Source organism: Leptonychotes weddellii, chromosome 12, assembly GCF_054177405.1.
Source record: "Leptonychotes weddellii isolate Sample4059 chromosome 12, ASM5417740v2, whole genome shotgun sequence".
NCBI lineage: Eukaryota > Metazoa > Chordata > Mammalia > Carnivora > Phocidae > Leptonychotes > Leptonychotes weddellii.
The window spans coordinates 4,373,380-4,396,114 of NC_138380.1; the positions used below are offsets into that span (position 1 = coordinate 4,373,380).

A 22,735-nucleotide genomic window follows, 5' to 3' on the forward strand; every position below is an offset into this window, starting at 1 on the left:
CCCTGGCTCGGGGAGGCGCGTGACCTAGTTCGCCCCAAAGTGGATTTGACAGGTTGTCAGCCCGGCTCCCCGCCCCCACCGCCTTCCGGGTCCCTCTCCCCAGGCGTCGGTCCGCACGGTCACCCGCGTCCCCGGCTCAGCCTCTCATTGGCCCTTTCGCCGCCTGGCACACCGCCCCTGCCCGAGCTCGTGTTTCCATTGGGCTTGAGCCGCCCGACGCCCCGCCCCCTCCTCTACTTCAACCCCATTGGCCTTAAACCGACCGGCGCCCCGCCCCTACCTCTGTCTGCCCCCCATTGGCCTCAAGCCTACTGGCGCCCCGCCCCCTCCTCTACTCGCCCCCCCCAACTTTGGCCTCGAGCCGCCCGGCGCCCCGCCCCGTCCCGGCTCGCCCTCCCATTGGCCTCCCGCCCGGCGCCCCACCCCCTCTCAGCGGCCCCTCCTGAGCCAGCTCCCGCTGGCCTCTGCGCGCGACGTCCGTCCACGGTCCTCCGTGGCCGGCCTCCGTCGTCCTCCCGAGTCCTGCTCGGGTCCCTCGCCTCTTCTCCACTCCCAGCATTCCCTACCTCCCCTCCGCCGCCCCGGGAGCGGAGCCCCGCGGCGCGCCCGCTCCGCTGCTCCGCCTACTCCTGGGGCTCCGCGCCCTGCGCTGCCCACTCGCTCGCCTCCTGCCCCTTTCCACCTCTTGGCGTCACTTCGCTGCACCTTTCTCCCCGAATAGGAGGCAGACAACGTCTTCCCCAAGTTTCCTCCCGGTGTCCATCTGTCAGGTCTTCAGCGCGGGTCCCTTTCCCCGCCCCACTCCTCAATTACGCCCGCTCCCTCCCAGCCCCTCCCCCGCCCGCGAACCCGGCCCGGGGGAACCGTCCGGTGCGCCGGGGCGGAGGGCTGGCGCCGACACGATGAATGTCAGTATTAAGGTGGTATTGCTTTGAGTCTTTGAAACGGAAAATGAGCCGGAATTCCCAGATCCACCCAGACCCAGGATGGAGATTGAGTTCTTACAAGGGCCCGAGTGAGACTGCAATGACAGCGTTGATTATCCCGACAGTATAATACGTTTTTCCCCAGGGGGTACTCACATCGATTGTTCATGCAATATTCTGCTAACAATTTAAATTTTGTGTTTCTTCTAAAATTTGGGCTAGTTTTGTAAGTGTCCGCTTTTGACTCTAAGGATAAATTGATAATGCTGAGATTTGGAAGTAATCCCTACACAAGTCTTTTGGCTTCAAACCCTTGATTATTTAAATGACGAAACAAGTAGCTTTCCCAAGGCCATTGAAGTGGGAGATCTCAAACTTCAACCCAGGTCAGACACCAGAGGTCCATCGGGAGAGTCCATCATGGCTCATTAATATACACAGAAGAATGGCAGACTGGTATTTCCAGCTGCATTGGCACCGCACAAAGCCCCCACCGGCCTCGTCCTCCAAGGCCCTGCCCTATGGGGTCCTGGCTGCCTCTCCAGCTTGAGCTCACTACACTCCAGGCACACTGCCCACCTTTCTGCCAAGCACTTTTTGCCATAGGGCCTTTGCACTTGCTGTTGTCTCCTGAGTTGGCTAGATTAGCTTTTCTTCAGACTCACATGGCTTAGCTCATGTGTCACTCTAGGGAGACATTTCTGACAGCGTAGCTCAAGTATGGCCCCTCCCACCTGACAATCACCCTGTTATTTCCTGTAGAGCATGAGCAGGGTTTGAAATCATCTTGTTTATTTACTTGTTATGGTCTGTTCCCCTTCAGCTGTCCTCCACCATTAGGATGTGAGCACATCTCTAGGACATAAGGTAGGTACTTAAATCCTTGATGAATAAATGAATGCTGTTGTCTGTGGTCAAATGGACTGGGTAACCAAACTGTCCATGTCTGATTCCGCCAAAATTGTGTACACAACCCTTGTAAGCAAGAATTGGAAAAATAGGTATTCTGTTTGTAAATGTTTTGTGTTTCTTTAATTTGTGTGTGCTTTATTTCTGGCTATTCTTTGACAAGGTGAGTGAGAAACAGGGCCTTTTGCCCATCTCTTTTCTAGCTGTTCATAGTATGTCCTCACTGCCTTGCCCTCACCCTGACCCCAGGTAGGCAGATACTTGGCAGGCAACGCCTTCTTCCTTTGGGGCAGTCCCAGAGGCTCTTTGCTTCACAGAAGGTTGAGGTGGGGGAAGGGAAAGATTTCTGGTTCAGTGTTACCATTGAGCTCAGCTGGGGCCCTGTCATCTTTCTGTCTTAGGCAGGAAAGCAGAATAGAAGGAAGCCCCTTCTAGTTTCTCCTTCCTCCCTTTCAAACGTACTTCTTTGGTCTGCTCAGCAGCTACAACTCTGAATTTTTCTCAAGAATCTCTGCACTGGGGTGCCTTCTGTACTTCCTGAGTCCAGGAGAACCCTGGGTCCATTGGTGGAGAGTTGAAATGTAATCCTCACCTCCCCAAACATGCAGTGCGAGCCTGGCTACGTCTAGTAACTCTCTGGGTCTCAATGACCTCATCTGTCTTTGTCTGTGTTGATTGTTCAGTTTTAGGGATATAGACATCTCAGATTTTAGCTGCTAAAAACTACTGGCCCAAGCAAGAATCCTGTGGCTTCCCCTTGGGGCCATAGAAAGGCTGCCAGAAGCAATAAAGACAGTGCTTCCTGATTTATATCCGGTAGGGGAGAGTACACCTCCGTTCCTGCATCCAGGCCAGAATCTTCCAGTTCACCCTGGTTGGACCTTTTGGGCCTGGGCCCAGCCCTAGACCAGTGACTGTCACCTGGAGAACAGAAAATGTTGATCAGGTTAAACGAACAGGAGCATATTCTTAGAGCAGGGGTGGTGTCAGCTCCTGAGAAGTGTGTGTGGAACTGAAATCTACTTTTAGATGGGTAGGAGGAGAATGGATGATGAGCAGGTATTCATCAGTGCCCCTGTAAGTCATTAGCACAGGGCATGGCAGATGGGGACAGCTAATCAATGTTAGCCGGTCTTGTCCGCAAAGAAAACATGGTGTGGGAGAATTAGCCTGGCACCAAAAGGCATTCATCTCATATCTCTAATCTACCACTAACCACTAGCTTTGCAATTTCAGACAAATTATGAAAATAATACCATTTTCAAAGGAGACGAGGACTCAGAGGTCATAGGATTCAAGTCTTCATTGGACAGACTTGGAAATTGACGCCCACAGAGGTTAGTCTGTGTCTCAGTTTCTTCGTCTGTGAAGTGGGGCTGATGATACTAGTCCTATCTATAGTCACAGTTACCACGCGGCTCAAATGAGATAATGTTTACTAGGAAAGGTTTGAGAAAGTAACAAATGCTATTCTTTTTTTTTTTTTTTTTTAAGATTTTATTTATTTATTTGAGACAGAGAGAATGAGAGAGAGCATGAGAGGGAGGAGGGTCAGAGGGAGAAGCAGACTCCCCGCCGAGCAGGGAGCCCGATGCGGGACTCGATCCCGGGACTCCGGGATCATGACCTGAGCCGAAGGCAGTCGCTTAACCAACTGAGCCACTCAGGCGCCCACAAATGCTATTCTTATGCAAGGCTGTTTTAATTATTATTCATTTAGTAATAAAGCCTTAGTAAAAGGAGAAAGGTCTTCAGGATAAGCTTCGTTGACTCCTGGAAATGAATAATAACACATGGGAAAGAGGAAAGTGTGTGTGTGGGGGGGGGGGGGCTGTTGTGCGTGCTCACACACTTGTTTGGTAGTTGGGAAGGTGTCAGATTGCAGTCCAGGTGGAACCTGAGCTATGCCAATTAGGGAGTGGTGTGGGGAGCGGCTCTTAGGTGGAGGTAGGGTGTGGTAGCTGGTTATAAATTGAAGTTCTCTAGCATTGAGTGACTTTTGAGAAGAGGAGAGTCACTCACTTGGAAGGGCGAGTCTAATGCAAGGAAGAGGCAATCTGTCACAGAGTCATCTTGTATTTATGTCTTACCATCCTGTGTTACTTCAGTTCCTCTACAAAGTAGACGCCAAGACAGGATTGTCATGCAAGAGATTTATAGGAAGAAATATCTATGAGGGAAGAAAGGGGAGAGGTTTGGAGAAGGCAGGGAGATCTGAGCCCTGGGTAGGGGAGGCAGAGGAGGGAGAGTGGGTAGGAAGGTCCCTGACTGCAATGTAGCTCAGAGATGGCTTTGGCCAGGCTGACCAGAGTGCTGGAGCCCATGTTCCCTTCCCAGGATTGAGGTGCTGGGTTCAGAGACCAGCAGCTGAGGGGCTTCGCCAGTTGCCCTCCCTGCAGCAGGAGATCTAAGGGGTATTTTTACAGTCCCATATTAGCCAAGTTTGCCTAATTGAGAGTCCTTGCCTGTTGACCAAATTGAAATCTTGTTACTGGGTAGTTATGTTTTTCTAGATTTTATGTTTAAGTAATCTCTCTACCCAGTGTGGGGGTTTGAACTTAAAATCCCAAGATCAAGAGCCACATGCTCCGCTGACTGATCCAGCCAGGTGCGAGACCATCAGGTGGGATTGACTGCGGTGGCTGGTAGCTCGGGGCCCTTCCAGAGGGAGAGGACGCCTGGGTCACCGGGCCTTGGGCCCGTAAGCCGACTCTCACGCACACAAGCACCCTCTCCCGGAGACTCCCACTTCTGTGGCCTGTCCGCGGGACATGAGGAGCTGACCCTGTCCACAGTCACTTCCGAAGCGTTTAAGGAGATGAGTAAAGGCTTGTGCAAGAAGCTGCCGGGGAAGCGGGAGGCCTGGGTGGGGCCTCATCCCGCCCACTCACCCAAGCTCCCGGTCGTGTAGCCCGTTATCAGTAAAACTGCCCTGATACCCTCATTTTTAAAAAAAACCAAAAAACAGCAACTCTAGAATAAAAGGCAAAGAGGATTAATTACTGTAATGAGACCAATAGAAGTTGATGAAAAAAGTAGAAACCACAGGCATAGAAATAAAGAAAGAAAGAAATGGGTGAGAAGTAGATGAAATGAACCAGTGGAGAAAAAACAGAAAATAAGGGGGGAGGAAAGCAATTATACCTAATGAATTTGTAATATAATAGAAAATGAAGTAAACTATAATGAAAAGGAAAATAGGAATATTTTCTCTGACTAAATATTTTTTACATTAATATTTCTATATCATTAACGACGTTCTCATTCCCTACTACACCGTGCTGGGGCGCCTGGGTGGTTCAGTTGTTTAAGCGTGGGTCGCTGGGTTTCGGCTCAGGTCAGGATTTCGGGTCTTGGGATCAAGCTCTGTGTCGGACTCTGCCCTCAGTGTGGAGTCTGCTTCAGATTCTCTCCCTCTCCCTCCTGCTCACTCGCTCACTCTTAAAAAAAAAAAAAAAACTACATAGTCCGTATCATATCATAGGACAAAGTAAAATGTATGCAAAACTCAGAAAGCTTAGCTTGTGACGGTAGCTTTGGCATACCAATCTCTATGGATGGTACCTTTATGCTGTGATGTGGGACATCTGAATTAAGACTTTAAATGTCTTTTTTTTTTTTTTTTTAAAGATTTTACTTATTTATTTGACAGCGAGAAAGAGCACCAGTGCGGGGAGGGGCAGAGGCAGAGGGAGAAGCAGACTGAGCAGGGAGCCTGATGTAGGGCTGGATCCCAGAACTGTGGGATCATGGTTTGAGCTGAAGGCAGACACCCAACCGACTGAGCCACCGAGGCACCCCAAGACTTTAAATTTCAATAAAGAACTCCTACAACTCAATAGCCCCCCAGAAAATCAGAATAAAAAATAAGTCTGAATAGACATTTCTCTGAAGAAGACATACACATGGCCAACAGACACATAAAAAGATGCTCAACATCACTCATCGTCAGGGAAATGCAAATCAAAACCGCAGTGAGTTATCACCTCACCTGTCAGAATGACTGTGATCAAAAAGACAATTACAAGTGTTGGTGAGGATGTGGAAGAGAAAAAGAGAACCCTTGTGCACTGTCGGTGAGAATGCACATTGGCGCAGCCACTATAGGAAACACTGTGGAGGTTCCTCAAAAAATTTAAAATAGGGGCGCCTGGGTGGCTCAGTCGTTAAGCTTCTGCCTTCGGCTCAGGTCATGGTCCCAGGGTCCTGGGATCGAGCCCCGCATCAGGCTCCCTGCTTGGCAGGAAGCCTGCTTCTCCCTCTCCCACTCCCCCTGCTTGTGTTTCTTCTCTCATGGTTTCTCTCTCTGTCAAATAAATAAATAGAATCTTTTTTAAAAAAATTAAAAATAGAACTACCATCTGATCCAGCAAGTCAGCTTCTGGGTATTTATGCAAAGAAAATGAAATCACTATCTCAAAAAGCTATCTATACCCCCATGTTCACTGCAGCATTGTTTATAATAGCCAAGATACGAAAACAACTTAAGGCCATTGATGGATGAGTGGATAAAGAAAATGTAATAATATATATAGTTATGAATATGAACATATAGAATGGGATATTATTCAGTCAGAAAAAAAAAAAGGAAATTCTACCTTTGCAGCAACATTGATATACCTTGAGAACATTACGCTAAGTGAAGTCAGATAGACAAATACTGTATGATCTCACTTGTGGAATCTTAAAAACAAAACAAAAAACCTCATACATGGAACGGATTGGTGGTTGTCAGAGGATGGCAGGGGATAAAGGGGTGGGTGAAATGAGTGAAGTTGGTTAAAAGGTACAAACTTCCATTTATAAATAACTCCTGGGGATGTCATGTACAGTATGGTGACTACAGTTAGTAATACTGTGCTATGTTTTTGAAAGTTGCTAAGGGAGGAGTGCCTGGGTGGCTCAGTCAGTTAAGCGTCCAGCTCAATTTTGGCTCAGGTCATGATCTCAGGGTGGTGAGATTGAGCCCTGTGTTGGGCTCCTTGCTGGGTCTGGAGCCTGCTTAAGATTCTCTCTCCTTCTACCCCTCCCCTCCACACTCTCTCCCTTAAAAAAAAAAAAAAAAAAAATTGCTAAGGGAGTAGATCTAGTTCTAGTCATAAGTCCTACGAAAAAAAATTGTAACTGTGAGGTGATGGATGTTAACTTATTAGGGTAAGCATTTCTTTTTTTTTTTTTTTTTAAAGATTTTATTTATTTATTTGAGAGAGAGAATGAGATAGAGAGCATGAGAGTGGGGAGGGTCAGAGAGAGAGGCAGACTCCCTGCTGAGCAGGGAGCCCGACGTGGGACTCGATCCCGGGACTCCAGGATCATGACCTGAGCCGAAGGCAGTCGCTTAACCAACTGAGCCACCCAGGCACCCAGGGTAAACATTTCTACCATACATAGATAGATACAGATTTGTAATATTATGTTGTATACCTAAAATGAATACAATGTTATATGTCAAATACATCTCCATTTTAAAAAAAAATTTAAATTCCAGGGACGCCTGGGTGGCTTAGTCAGTTAAGCATCTGCCTTTGGCTCAGGTCATGATCCCAGGGTCCTGGGGGATCGAGTTCCCCATTGGGCTCCTTGCTCAGTGGAGAACCTGCTTCTCCCTCTGCCTGCTGCGCCCCCTGCTTGTGATATCTGTCTCTCTCTGACAAATAAATAAAATCTTTTAAAAAATTAAATTCCAATAACATCTGATTATATTTTGAAATGTTTTCTATTTAGTTTCAGGAATTAAGGCATGTGCAGATTCTTCTCAAAATCTAATGTAAAAAACATCACAAGCAACTTTGGAAACTATTTTTCTCATGAAACAATATTGCAATAGATTATTATACCTTTTGTAAACAAATCACATTAATAAAATTGAAACAGGTTTTTTATCAAAACAAATGCAGGAATGGGGGCGCCTGGGTGATTCATGATTCAGTCAGTTGAACGCTAGACTCTTGGTTTCAGCTCAGGTCATGATCTCATGGTTGTGAGATCAAGTCCTGCGAAGGGCTCCGTGTTCATTGTGGAATCGACTGGTAATTCTCTCCCTCTCCCCCTCACCCCAGTTCACTTGCTCACTCTCTCTCTCAAATAAATAAATAATAAAATCTTTTTAAAAATGTAGTAATGAAATGTGAACCATGTAATATTTTGCATCTATGCAGGAAAGACTGAGATTGGCTGACAGATCTCATCTTTTCTGGAGGGGAAAACTTGTCCAGAGCTTGGTTGCCTCCCAAGAGAGTAAGCTCCGGTAAGCACCCAGAGTAGGGGCCTCTGCAAAGATGGGGTTCTGAAGTCTGGACATAGGAGTCAGAATACACAGGTATTAAGATGTTTAAAAAGATTAATGACAGTCTGGATATGAAAACATCTTTTTTTTTTTTTTAAGATTTTATTTATTTGTCTGAGAGAGAGAGCGCACAAGCAGGGGGAGTGGCAGAGGGAGAGGGAGAAGCAGACTCCCCGCTGAGCCGGGAGCCCAATGGGGGACTCGATCCCAGGACCTTGGGATCATGACCTGAGCGAAAGGCAGCCGCTTAATCGACTGAGCCACCCAGGCGCCCCTGAAAATGTTTTTCATTGTGAGTTCAGTAAAGTTTAGAAAGGCTATCTTCCCTAAACTCACTGGGATCCACTTTTCATTTCTGATGCCTTCAGTGAGTTAAAAGAAAACTTGTCAAGAGCCATTTTTTTTTCTCCAACAGATTTATTTTGAAAGGAATGGATTTTGAGAAGAAACATGGGCTAGAGGTATGGAATAGAAAATAAATACAAATGTAAGCTGTTTTACTAATTGTTTTATAACCACAACAAATTTGTACAGAGACTGCCCTGTACAAAACAACACAATAAAGGTTCAAAGATCGAGGTGTTCCCCTAAGCAAGGCTGAAGAATTCAGTCTCTGGTATTTGGAATTTAGGCTGCAGTCCTTGGTTTTGGATGATCACTAGGTGTGTGACATAGTCCATGCTTTTAACCAGATTTGAACAGAAGAATGGCCACTTGGCCCAGGCAGAAGTAGATGAAGTGTTTGGTTTCATGTGTCACATAACTACCGAAGTGCCTCCCCACGATGCAGTGCCAGGTGGGGTTGTACTTCTTATCAAACTCCTTTTTAATTTGGGCTGCAATGTCCTTCTCTACGTTACATTTCTCCAACGCCTGAGTCGCACACTCCACCGAGTCCTGTCGCATCTCCGACATATCAGCGTTTTTGATCACGGCCTTTTGGTGGCACATGGTTACCGAGGAGCAGGGGGCGGCCAAGTGCAACGGTCTCCTGGGGGAGGGGCTGGCGACACTCAGACCCGGCGGGAGCTACCCTCGCTACCGAAGCTGTGGTGCATCTGGAGAGAGCCATTTTTAAAAAAACTTGTAAAATGAATAAAACCGCATCTTGAATATGTGCCGCATTACAGAAAGATTCGCATTGTTTTGCTAACCAGCATCTAGTCTCTCTTACTTAGCTCTGCAATAACCAACATCCAGTTCCCTTGGTAATGCATGCAGGACAGTGTCTGAATTCCTTACTCAGTCTTTACATTAGTAGAGAGTTTGAATTTTCAAGCCCTGAACTCAATGTATAGGAAGCGTGTCTTTCTGTAATTAAATGATTTTAATACTTCTTTTCCAGCTTGTTTTCTACCTAATGGTAGAATAATTAATCTAGTTAATTCCAGGTAAATTTAGTCCCCTCACATTTCTCCTCGGTCAGTCCAGACCTCAACCATGTCAGTTCTTCATCTCCTTCTTGGGGCACAGGGAAACCTGACTGCTCTCAGATTCTCTTGCCCTTTCTTCCTGCCATCACCTACAGGCATTTTTGCTCTATCCCATTGGCACACGGAACTCCTCTGGGGCTCCAGAGTTCCTGATTGGAAGCAGAGACTCTCCTCTGTTCTCAGACCCCCAAACTGTCCTGGAGATTCTATTGTCCTGTCCCTTGTTTTTCAGTCCTTAGAACCCATTGGGAGGTGAGACCCTTAGACATCTTGCCAACATTTCCCTCATTCCCACCCAGCCTCATCCTCTCCCTCCCCAGTTAGGAAGGGGATCTATAGTATATGAAGGGGGGGGTTGATGTTGTGGGAGAAAAGTGAGCTACTTTTGGAATCAGACATTCTGAGATCCGTGCCTACTGCAGGTTTCAACATTTTAGCACTACAAGGACAATTTTCCCTGGCATAGTTATCTTAATCAGGTAACTGAGTATGAGGGAGATTTTTCTGTATATCACAGCAGGAAGTAGCCCATCAGTTAATTCTTAACAGTGTCACTCACAACCCTCACATTCACGGTGAAGGGTCATCAGCCATTGGTCCCTGTTCCAGAAAGGCTCAAGCAGAAATGGAAGTGGTCTGGGGGTGTGAACATGTGCAATTTACATCAGTCCAGCTGATAGGGTCCAAGCAAATCTTAAAACTAGTTTTGCTTAGGGGGCGCCTCGGTGGTGCGGTTGGTTAAGCAACCAGCTTTGGGTTTGGCTCGGATCATGATCTCGAGGTACTGGGATGGAGCCCCATGTAAGGCTCTGCACTCAGCATGGAATCTCCTTGGGATTCTCTCTCCCTCTCTCTCTGCCCCTCCCACCCGTGCATGTGCTCTCTCTCAAATAAATAAATAAATCTTAAAAAAAAAACACAAAAAACCCTAGTTTTGCTTATTTACAAATGAAATTGTCGGGTCCCTGAGCTTTCATATTCTCTTTTCTTCCCATTTAGATGTCCCAGTTTTGGTGTTTTTGGGTTTTTTCTCTTTAATCTTACCTTTCTCTCTCTCTCGGCTTCTGCACTTAAGCGACCTCAGACTTGTAGGCCAAGAAGGTAGAGCTCCTGTCATAAGGGCTGTCTTCAGAAGGGACTCTTGGGAAGAGGTTAATACAGACAAAGGAGTGAAACAAACTACTAGCAACACTTTCCTGTTGTTTTGATCTTCTTTTCGCAGTTTGGGATCAATGGCCTTTTTTTTTTTTTTCTTTAGGACTCCAGTATTTTTGTAGGTTCCAATCTTGGGTCTGTGCTCTCTAGTGCCCAAATGGATGGAACATTTCTCATGACTCAGCACCCTAGCTTCCACTGCCCCAACCTAGGCACTCATGTCTCTCATTCCCCAGGACTCAGAGTTCTCGTTTTCCTTTCCTATTTTCTCTGGGTCTTGTTTCTTTGCTGTCTGTTTGCCGGGTCAACCCAGAGTCCCATAAAACAATGTTGCTAAACTGGAAGGGATTGGGGATGGAAGAACAGACAAGTACACCAGGAGCAAGTTCCATAAGGAATGTGCGACAGGACGTGTCGTTTCTGAAATTCAGCTGCTGCTGGAGTTGAAGAGAAGCCCATCGTGGAAGAGAAATATGTAGCCAACTTTGTGGGCCTTTGGAAAACCTGAAACCCTTGATCTTGTAACCTTGGAAGCAGGATTGGATCCAGTAAAACTGAGGTCAAATGCTGGTGAACTTCTCCAAAGTCAGCAGGAGAAAAGAAACTTGTAGAGTCATATATTTTAATCCTTAAACAGAACATAAAGATATTAAGAAGATACTCTAAGCATAATCAAGCTAGAGCTAATCTGGGTCATTGCTTAAATCAGTGCTTCCCAAACTTTAATATGCACCCCATCCCTTGGGGCTCATGTTAAAGTGCAGATTCTAACATAGTAGGTCTGGGGAGTGGGGGTTAGGGCTGAGCTTCCACATTGGTGATCCGTTCCTGGTTCAGGGATCACACTTTGGGTAGCAAGAGCTCAGGAGGCGGGCTGGAGAGAAGGAGGTGTCCTCAACCGAAGCTTTGAGCTAACAGCGAACTCCCCATTCTGCTCCTCTTCCCTAAGCTCGGTCTACCAGCTGCCCCCGTGGTCACCTTCACTGTCCTTTGATGTTTCCTTCCCTTCTAGAGCTGCTAATGCTTTTTCAGGTACAAGAAGGGGAGAGCAAGTCTGGCTCACTCAAGGAGACTGATCTGAAGGATATTTGGCAGTTCACAGAATTGAAGAGCTGACCCACCAGTCCTGGGATAGATGGGAACCAAGGCGGTTCAGGAGCCTGAGCAGTGCGAGCTCCAGGCCCTCCCCCGGCACATCCCATAAGATGCCTGAATTCTGTCTCCTCAAGCTTCAAGTCTGGGTCAGGTGTTTTTACCTTCAGAGTTCTCAGCATATGCCAGTTGAATTTGTGTCTGCTATCCCTTTCTTTGTCCCTTGTAAGACTATCCTCGATCATTTTAACTTGTATTTACATGTATACAAATGGTGTATGTGTGTGTGTGTGTATGTCTGTCTGTCTGTCCAGGGGCAAAGGAGATGTTAATGCTGCAATATGATTTCTCCCTAAATAGATTATCAAAAAATCCCCCATATATCAAACTTAGGACTTTTAAAATACATGATCTTACATTGTTTGGATTACATATGTCTTGGATATATAACTAAAATGTTCTCTGTGAGCAAGAGCTGTCTTTTATATATACATATATATAAAATAAACAAGGCTTTTTGTCTGATTTAAAAAACACATTGTAAATTTTCAAAAGGCCTTTGAGACATACTTTCTTTGTAATCATAGGGGTTATATCTCTGAAAACATCACAATTGAGGAATGTAAGATTGGGGTGATAAAACAACAAATAAGAGAATGGATTTTCCTCTTCTATTTACTATGTGACTTTGGTCAATTACTTTTTTTTGAAGCTCCTGCAACTGAGAGTTAACCAAGCTCCTTTCTTATAAGTTTGTTTTGATGACTATATAAAATGTATATAAAGTGTGTGAACTGCTTTAAAATATTAGCTATTTCTATCATCATCACTGTTATGGAATTTGAGACTATGAGAACGATACAGAACTTGAGGGCAGGGGGGAATATGAAAGTAGTTATATTCACTAAAATATAACAATGGAGACAAAACAAGGAAAGACACATCAAGGATGTTTTATATATCTTAAATGAGAAATAATGAGTATGGCTCTATACATTTCCATTTCCCATCTTTTGTTCACTAACAGCTTTTCAGGATTTCACTTCTTCCAAGTTTTAAAGGAATCTTTGTACATTTGTTTTGCTTTGTTGAAGCTAATATGCCCACTGTAAGACATTTGTTTCTCGAGTCTGGTTCTCTTGCCAGATACTTAAAGCATTTTTTCTTTTTTTTTAATGATTGTAAGAGATTGCAGCTTCCCATCGCCTAGATGCTGTCCCTAGGTTCTGCTCTTTTCCCAGAGGCAGAATAACTTGGATGGTTAAAGTGGAAAAGGCTTTGGGTAATAATGTGCTGCTTTGCTCCCAGCTCTACTCGAACTCCCTCTTCAGTGCCCAGGGGTATCCACCCCTAATCGTAGCCCTACCGGGGATACCCTGGTGCCAGGTGCTCCCCAATTCTCCTCCCTTACACAACAACCTTAGTGCACTTCTAAGGTGTGTGTTATTTCGTTATCCATGCCAAGAATTTATTTTATTTTATTTCTGCCTGCCGGATCATTTTCCCTTCGCCTTTCTCCTCCTTCTTTTCTCCTCCTTCTCTGCCTTAAAGTAACATTCCCTTCTTTTCCCAAATAATCACAACAGGAATGTGCAGCCGCTCCTGTGAGCTGGAACTGACGTTCTCAGATTGCTAGCGTGACATCTAGGCAGAAATTCCCATTTATTAGGATATCGCGTGGGGATAACTCAAGCAGTTGGAAAGAGATTCCTGTACTTTTTTTTTTTTCATCCCCAAAGCCCAGGTACTCAATTTAAAAATCTTTAATAGAATTGAATCCTGCTCTTATTGGAGGAAAGGAACAGAATATGATGGAGAGAAACAGGAAATGAAAAAAGTCAAGAATCTGAAACGAGATAAATCAGTGAAAAGGACTTTTATCTTGTGGTCCTTTCTGCTATTCTTATCTAAAGAAACTGAGTCTGGACAGTACCAAACATGGAGGGAATAACCCCGGCAAACATACTTTTTGGGGGGGGGGGTGGATTTTGCCTTCCTTGGCAATCCCCATTTTATTGAGGATGTTCAAGGAGTTGATTTCTTCACAGGAGATGGGTGTTCCCTTGCCTTCTTAGGAAGAGGATTCAGGTCCTGTTGACTCATGGGACTTTTCTTGGCCACTATGATTTCATCTACACTCACGAGCTGGAGAACCACATCAGCTACCACTCCAAGTCCTTGGGCTTTGGCTGCTAGGGTGTCCCACACCTCTTCCTTGGCCACGTTTATTATCCCCTCAGCCCCCACGCCTACCAGGAAGTTCCCAGCTTGGTGGGCACCGCTCATCTCTGCCATGACCTCTGAGACCACCAAGCCTGCATTCTCTGCAAGGGTTTCGGGAAGAGACTGAAGGGCCTGTGCAAATGCTAGGAAGGCTGGGCCATTGGGCCCTTCCAATTTGCTTCCTTTTTCTGAGAGTATTTTTGCCAGAGCCATCTCTGTGGCCCCCGCTCCGGGGAGCAGTCTGGGATCCTGACACAACTGGAAATAGGCATCAATGCCATGGTAGACAGCCTGCTCTGCACCCTTTAGCCCCTCAGCGGTGGCTCCCCTGAGGACCAAGGTGAGGGCAGGGGTACCTGAACATTCCCATTCAAATACTACAGTCGAACCTTCCCCCAGCTCCTGCAGGTATACCCTCTGGCACTTTCCTGGCTTCAGGGGAGGAAGCAGATACGGCATCAAAGGTGTGCCCAATACCTCACTCAAGCGGACCATGTCCCTCCGGCACCTAGCTTGAATCACCATGATGCCGTACTTATCAGCCTGCGTCAGTGTATTCTCATCGATGTCCCCCCTTACCACCACCACATTAATACCTGCAGCTACCAGTTGGGTTACTTGCTTTTCTATCAACTGTTCATTTCCTTTCCTGAATTTAGTTAGGTCGTCAGGACTAGAGAGACGGGCCGTTGCCGGAGCATTTGGGCTGGCAGGACCAAAGGCGCAGACAAAGAGAGCCACCCTGGCGCCGGTCAGCACCGTGATCACCTGCCCGCAGGGGTTCGCACACAGGGCCAGCCCCGGGAGCAGGCACGAGTCCTCCAGCCTCCCCCCTCGCAGGGTGCACACCCCCACGCGCTCGCGGCGGAAGCTGCCGTCCAGCTCCTTGGTGGCCCAGCACGCGTGGGCCACCAGCTTGGTCAAGTTGTCCATCTGGGACGCGGTGTGGGTGTTCATCACCGAATAGAGGGCCCAAAAGGGATCTTGCAGAGGCCCCAGGGAGCGGACGGACAGGGAGGGCAGCAGGGCCAGGGTCTCCGCGGCCGCCGCGGCGTAGGCCTGGCGCAGCTGCGAGCGGGGCAGGCCGGCGCGCAGCAGGTGCTCGGCCTGCTGGAGCAGGGCTTCCGCCAGCAGAACCACGAAGGCCGCGCCGTCGCCGCAGCTCTCCGCCTGCGTGTGGGCTGCTTCGCGCAGGAGCCGCGCGGCGGGGTGCTCCAGCTCCAGGGCCCGGAGGATGGCCGCGGCGTAGCCCGTGAGCACGGTGGTTCCTCTGGCGGTGACCAGGAGCTTCTGCCGGCCGTGGGGGCCGTAGCAAGGCCGGATGACTCTGGCCAAGGTCTGCGCCGCGGGCACGCTGCTGAGCAGGTGCCTCTCTTGCGCTCCCGGGCTCCTCGGGCGCCGCCTCCGCCCGGGCGCCAGCCGCTCAGGCAGCTGCGGCGGCGCCGAGGTGGCTCTGCGGGCCATCGCCGGCCGAGGCGCTCTGGGGGCCGGGGCGGGGGCGCCTTCGCAGCGGATCTTTGACGCTTCTCAAGGGCTCAGCGGGAAAAGGAGCCGAATGTCGCTCCCCCTCCCCTCTGGGATCTGGAGAGGTGGGCGCTCCAGGATCGGGTGCAGGGATGATCTGCTGAGAGCTCAGCGCTCAACCACTCCCCCAGATTGAGCTGAAAGGAACGGGGCTCTTGGGGCATCTGAAGCTCGGGGAGCTGAAACAGACCTGACCGTGTTGAAGTCACAGAGCGGCACATGGAACCAGGGGACAGAGAATGAGGTCACAGAAGGATGCTTAGAGTTTGGGAGGCCCTGCGGGCAGGCACAAATCAGGCCCGGGCATCTGGCGGAGGAGGGACACACGTCTGCGCTGGGCCCCAGAGTTTCATTTAAACTTTGGAGACAGTGGAGAGGAAATCAAGTGAAAACACCCACCCACTTCAAATTCCTGACCAAGCTGTGGCGCCTGTGATGTGTGTTGAAGTTTTTGAGTGGGAAGGAGGGTTTTGTTTTACTTTCTTGTGAGGGACTATGTACTACTAGCTAGGTTGTGTTATCTATCCTCTTTGGCCACCTTTTCCGTTGGTGCTGTTCATCAGGTTCTTTACGGTGTTTATTGGTCTGTTTGTCTTTCGGGTTGCAGGTGTGTGATGCTCCTCCTTCCAATGACAACGATGTCACTGAGCTGGCAAAGGCAGGTCAAGACAAGGGAGGGAAAGATGCTGAGTGCCCACAGAAAAAACGAATAGAAATGTTTCAGCTGAGTGCAAGTGAGTAGCCTCCCAGTGGTGAGAAAGGTAGAAAACCACAGGGAATGAATTTAGGCCCCCCCAGTCTTACCCTCAACTCCCAGAATTTCAGTTCCTTCCTTCCAGTAACCCTCCTTCCCTCGCTCTCTCACTCCCTCCTTTCCTCAAATACAGCCTACTGGGGTAATGATTGCTCCTTTTTTAGTTTAATAAATCTTTATTGAGCACCCACTATGTTCAATGGAATGAGGAATACAAAGGGACAGGAACATGGACACCAGGGAGGGGAAGAGATTTGCACCCCATGCATACAACTTCTGCAGGCATTAGGCAGAGCACCAGCTGGAAGAGACGAAGATTATGATTATTAAGAGTAGGGGAAAGAGGGGCGCCTGGGTGGTTCAGTCGTTAAGCGTCTGCCTTTCGCTCAGGTCATGATCCCAGGGTCCTGGGATCGAGCCCTGCATCGGGCTCCCTGCTCCACCGGAAGCCCGCTTCTCCCTCTCACACTCTCCTTGCCTGTGTTCCCTCTCTCGCTGTCTCTCTCTCTGTCAAATAAATAAATAAAATCTTAAAAAAAAAAAAAAAAGAGTAGGGGAAAGACCAAGCAATACCATTCATTTTCATTTGGAAAAACCCTTTTTACTTTGTTTAATAGCAGCTGTCCCCGAGGGTGGGGGAGAACTCTGAACCTGATTATACCAGTCAGGAGTCATGATTGTATGGTGGGCATTGTTACAATATTTCCACAGACAAGATGATGGCAAGAAAGAAAAGTAAAAAAAAAAAAAAAAAAATCCGTGCGAGTGAAATATAATTAAGGCTGAAATAGAGATAATTTTGGAGAAACAAACTTTTTCTTTGAAAAACAACTTGATTGCTTTTGTAAAAATAATAGCTATTCATTATAAAAGTTAAAAAGAAAAATACAAAGAAAGCCAGTGTCATTTGGAATTCCAGCTCAGAGATAATCATTGTTTGCGTTTTGATGAACATTGTTACCTTGCACATATATTCATAAGTAGATTGTCATGGATTTCTACAGTTTTCCATAAGTGGATTGTATGATAATTATTATATAAGTTATTCTGTAATCATTTCCCCCCTCAACATTATGGTGAAGCGGAGAAATATTTCTAAGGAGGTATTATGCTGTCTGAAGACTGTGGACAACTGTTTTGACCTTTTTTTGATTTTGGAGAATCCTTTAGAAACAGGTGTGAACCTCCATGCCCTGGCTTCTGGAAGCCAATAACCCTGAGAAGAGTGTCATATAATAAATGTTGGGCATAGGGGCAAAGATGACTAGCGGGTTTCTTTATAGAAATGTGAAATGTAACAATCGACACAAAATGTAGCAAAGTATGCATGTTTACATTGTTTATAAAGATACAATTTTTATTTATTTAATTTATTTTTTATTGTTATGTTAATCACCATACAATTTCTTTTTTAAAAATAAACACTCCTGGTGTATGGGGTGGGGGGATAAACACTCATGTAAAGGATATCTTAGCTCTTTCTCTTACACTTCACATATATTTTCCCTTTTATACCACTTATTCCACAACTATTTATTGAGTTGCTGCTAAGTCATAGAGATAAAAGATGAGTAAGGCAGACAATGGCAGTCATCTCTACAAGGCATCTGGTGGAATACATTCCAGACCATGAGAGCTGTGATGGGGAAAGCAGGGGTGTTGTAGAAGCATGGGGGGCGCACATAGTCACTGTTATGGGGACAGCGGTGGTCAGGGATGGAAGTGAGGTCTAAAGAAGCAGGGATTGGCCATGTGAGAAGGGAAGGGAGTTGGGACAGCCCAATAAAGTTTGTAGACCACCGAAGGTAGTTCTGAAGGCTGGAGCTCACTGTGAGGAGGAAGGGGGGCAGGAAGGGGGGACGGACACTTTGGCTGTGGGGGTGGCAGGCTTAGGGGGCCATGCCAAGGAATTTAGACTTCAACGTGAAGAGTGACGGGTAGGACTCTTGAGTTCCATTTCCATTGTAAAGGTACATAATTTTATGTTGTGGTATCTTCGTCCATTTCACCTCACAGCACAGGGGAAAGTGAGGATCTGATCATTGTCTTTGATTCTGAAAACAGGCCCCAAACAGTATATTTTGGACCAAAATTTTTTGCCCTACCTTTACATAGATCAAACTAACCAAGGAACTACTATCGCAATTTTACTTATTACTTATTACTATGTGGACACTGTCATTGTTAAATTCACTTTAATTTTATTTATCCTACAGATAAATTGATTAGGTGTAAAATAAATGTGAATATCTTTTTTTTTTTTTTTTTAAGATTTTATTTGACAGAGAGAGAGAGAGACAACACAAGCAGGGGGAGTGGGAGAGGGAGAAGCAGGCCTCCGGCCGAGCAGGGAACCCGATGCGGGGCTCGATCCCAGGACCCCGGGATCATGACCCGAGCCGAAGGCAGACGCTTAACAACTGAGCCACCCAGGCGCCCCTAAATGTGAATATCTTGTGCCCAGAAAACATTGCATGCAGTTAACCCATTATATACACTTTTTCTAACAATAGAAACTTTTATCTGCTAAGATGGGTAGGCACCAATATAAGCTGTTTGGTAGCTAAATTGGGTTGAATATTGTCCCCCCCAACATACACATCCTTCCCCAAACCTCAGAATGTGACCTTATTTGGAAATAAGATCGTTGCAGATGCAATTAATTAAGATGAGGTCATACTGTAGTAGGGTGGATTCTTATTCCAATATGACTGGTGTCCTTACAAGAAGAGAAGATACACATACACAGAGAACATCATGTGAGGGCACAGAGGGAAGATGGCCATTGGAGTGATGCATCTGCAGCCAAGGTCACCAAGGGTTGTGGGCAACTACTAGAAGCGGAGAGGCATAGAACAAATTCTTCCTTAGCGCCTACCACAAGGAACCAGTCCTGCCAACACCTTGATTTTGGACTTTTTTTTTTTTTTTTAAGATTTTATTTATTTATTTGACAGAGAGAGACACAGCGAGAGAAGGAACACAAGCAGGGGGAGTGGGAGAGGGAGAAGCAGGCCTCCCGAGGAGCAGGGAGCCCGATGCGGGGCTTGATCCCAGAACGCTGGGATTATGACCTGAGCTGAAGGCAGACGCTTAACGACTGAGCCACCCAGGTGCCCCTGATTTTGGATTTCTAGCTACCAGAACTGTGAGAGAATAAATTTCTGTTGTTTTAAGCCCCTAGCTTGTGGTAGTTTGTTGCAGCAGCCCTGGGAAACTAATGTAATAGTAATCTTGTATTATCAATAAAGGAGAGGAACCTAAGAGTGTGTGGGGGGAGGTGGGGGGGGCTGGGGAGGCTGGGGGTAGGTTTCTAGTTTATAACACTGGCTGGCAGAATGTTTTTATATCCCTCTTCTAAATAGACATAATTGTCTGCTGACTTCTCCACCTCTGCCCTTCCCCCCATATCCCCAGATGCATTTCTATTAAAACTATGGTCTTGTACACAATGGATGTAAATATTTAATCTTTCTATTTGTGTGTTTTCCCATGTTTATTTTTCAGTTGCCTGCTTGCCCTTTTTGTGTTTATCTTGCTAAGTAGTTCCAGGCTTAAAACATAGACCCCTAGAGGGCAAGATTCCTATCTATATGAAATGCGCTGCAGACCATCTACTTAGGCCTCACACTCATACACAGATTTTTTTCAAAGGTGAATGTTCTGTTTAATTACTTCTCAGTTTCTTCCTTTAATTTTTCTGTCCAGCAGGTACATGGTATGCATTACTGAAATAACTCATGTAACGCAATAAGAATTTTCAAAGCTAAAAACACACTGTGGACTAAATATGAACTAATTTTAAATGACTGACATTCTTTTAAAATTTTATTTTTTTATTTTTTAAGCAATCTCTACACCCAACATGGGGCTCAAACTCACAACCCTGAGATCAAGAGTTATATGCTCTACTGATTGAGCCAGCCAGGTGCCCGTGAAATTCTTTTAAAAACCCTTTTTCACTGAAAAAGGACAAAAATTGATAGCCTATGACGGCAACTTTTTGAAGTGTAACTTTAACAGTAAAAATATGAACATAAAGATCAGAAGATCTAGAATTTAAGTTTTCAGTGGTCCTCTATAACTGTAAAAGTTTCGTTCCTAAAAAACACTCAGGAGTTTAAGACTTTACAGGAAAACAAAACAAAACAAAGACAATTGCTAGTGAACCTATGGGAGAGACTTATATTTTACATTCACTAAAACAAAGCAAAACAGACAAACTCTAAATAAAGACCATATCAATGACATTTATAGGCCTCCAATTAGTAAGAATGGGTATTGTACTGTGAATTTTTATTTATCATCACTTTTTTGCTAGACACTTTGAGGTTCTTATTTTGCTTAGTTCTATGAGATGTTGCTTTTTCTTTGGTGTAGATAACAATCCTCACCCCCAAACCACATTCTAAATATTTAATATATATTTATTATACTGCATGTGCTCTGAAAGATTCAAACATTATAGAAAAATGTAATATAGAAAGTGAAAGTCCCTTGTAATCCAACCCTTCAGAGATAGGTTGCTGTTAACATTTTGGTGCATATCTACCATGTTTTAAAAATGCCTACATGTGTACTTATTAAAAAGTAGATTTAAAAAAAATTTTTTTTCTTTTTGCATTTGGTGCTTCCAGACACTCTTGCCTTTCTGATTTTATAATTTTGAGTAACCTCAGCTACATGACTCCTGGATTTTTGCCATTGCGGTCTCAGAGCTACAAAATTTGGATCATGGACATGGAAAAACCTTTGAAGACCTTTATGTTAAACAGGTATTCTTTGAATCCTTCCTTTGCATCCTGAGTTATATTTTATTTGCTCTGCCCATGATAACTTTAGTCCGACAAGGCTGCTATCCTATTTAAACAGATCCCAACTGCTTGTCTGCTCACAGTAGCTGAAGGAATGGAGATTTAAGGCTGGGCTTACTATCCTTCATCATCTTTTCTTTCCAGAAGCATCACTGCACAAACCTCTATTTTTTACCCTTTCATCCATTCTACCCACTTTTCTGTTCTCAGTCCCTAGTTGTTTCCTTTTAAAACTTCTCTCCAGCAGGAGTGACTTGCAATTTGCCCATACTGACACTTAAATTCTCCCAAGTGCTGAAGAAGTATACTGAAATAAATTATCCTGATATTTAATTTTGTGCATGTGAAACTCAGAGTTGGAAATGACTGCTCTAATTTCAGTAATGAACTCAGATAAACATTTGGATCAGTAATCTGATGTTTGAAAGTGTAATGTGCAGAAAAAAAATGAAAAATGTTAAAGAGTAATGAAAAAACTTTAAATATACTGCTTTATAAATTTATCATTAGGTATATACATGTTGTATTTCTAATAGACACTTAATTTTTAGTTTGCATTTACCAAGTCAGCTTCTCCCCAATCTCAAAATTCCTGTGGCTGTAAATTTAGTAAACTTGAACAAGCCAGCAGGGATTAAACCCAGTAGGAATTCAAATGACTATCTTACTATGGCCTTCATTTCAGCCATTTCAAAGAGCTGCATTTAGTCAGAAAAGACTCTGGAAATCTGTGTATACTTTGCCCAAATAGGAAACACAATTCAAAGTTTATGTTCTGGCTATTGGAAAAAATGGAAGGTGAACCACCTAGCTGGGAAACCAGAATATACAGCATGAGCCTCGCACTGTGTCGTGAAAATGGAGAGGAGCCATAATCAGAAGGTGCGCAGTGTGTCCGGCCTGGAGGGCATGCTCCTTACATGAGAATTTATCCTAGTGCTTTTGCAGATGCTGAGAGGTCTTAATATTCTCCCCCAATTCACACACGCTGATCAGTAGTGAATGGAAAGCACAGAAGAGTCACCTCCCCATCAGAATAAAAAGTCCAGAAGTCCACATGTATGACTGTCCTTCCGGAGAAAGTGCCCATTTCCCATTCTAGCCCCATTTTTCCTTTACCATTTTAACGTATCGTGGGGTGGCTCAGAAATACTTGAATTTCTGGGCATCCCAACACACTGCCCGTCAAAATCAAGTTGGGGGCTTTTTTGGTATGTTGTGTCTTTCGGCGTTTTGTTCCTCAAAATGTCACCATTCTTTTTGTCTGACAGCTCTATAAGCCCTTCCTGGCCCATTTTTTAAATGACGTTATAATAACGAAACTCTCCCTGGAGTCGGATCGCAGCGAAGTCGCACCGCACTCCGCGTCCGCGAGAGCTGCTGGAGCGCCCGCGGGCTCGGTCCCTCCGGCCGCAGGACCGGTGGGCGCGCGGGGGCGGCGCGGCGGCGCCCGGGGTGGGGGGGCCCTGAGAGGGCTCCGCGGCGGCCGGCTCGTGGGCAGCCCGGGCACAGTCGGAGCGCCGCCGCGGCCCTCCTCTTCCCCCGGCGCGCGCCGCGCATTCCCTGGACCCCGATCCCGGATCGCCGTATCCGCAGCTTGGCGCTCTCCCCAGCCGGAG

The 22,735-nt window shown here is 46.0% G+C and overlaps 1 protein-coding gene, 1 long non-coding RNA gene and 1 pseudogene across 2 annotated transcripts; 1 reads left to right on the forward strand and 2 right to left on the reverse strand.

Moving 5' to 3' along the window:
* The first annotated feature begins 467 nt into the window (after positions 1 to 467).
* On the forward strand, positions 468 to 21,323 carry LOC145716440 (uncharacterized). The gene is made up of 4 exons (XR_014139074.1): positions 468 to 1,793; positions 3,072 to 3,172; positions 16,156 to 16,282; positions 20,940 to 21,323. It is a non-coding gene; the product is annotated as an uncharacterized LOC145716440 (long non-coding RNA).
* LOC102737321 (dynein light chain 1, cytoplasmic pseudogene) lies at positions 8,534 to 9,186 on the reverse strand (annotated as a pseudogene).
* Positions 13,694 to 15,488, reverse strand: CCT8L2 (chaperonin containing TCP1 subunit 8 like 2). Its single transcript, XM_006745657.3, has one exon. The coding sequence runs from the start codon at positions 15,486 to 15,488 to the stop codon at positions 13,827 to 13,829; it is 1,662 nt and encodes a 553-aa protein (XP_006745720.3). The 3' UTR covers positions 13,694 to 13,826.
* Positions 21,324 to 22,735: the final 1,412 nt, after the last annotated feature.

Bases quoted from the DNA above. Each gene is read 5' to 3' on its own strand.
- CCT8L2 (XM_006745657.3), bottom strand. From the start codon at position 15,488: ATGGCCCGCAGAGCCACCTCGGCGCCGCCGCAGCTGCCTGAGCGGCTG.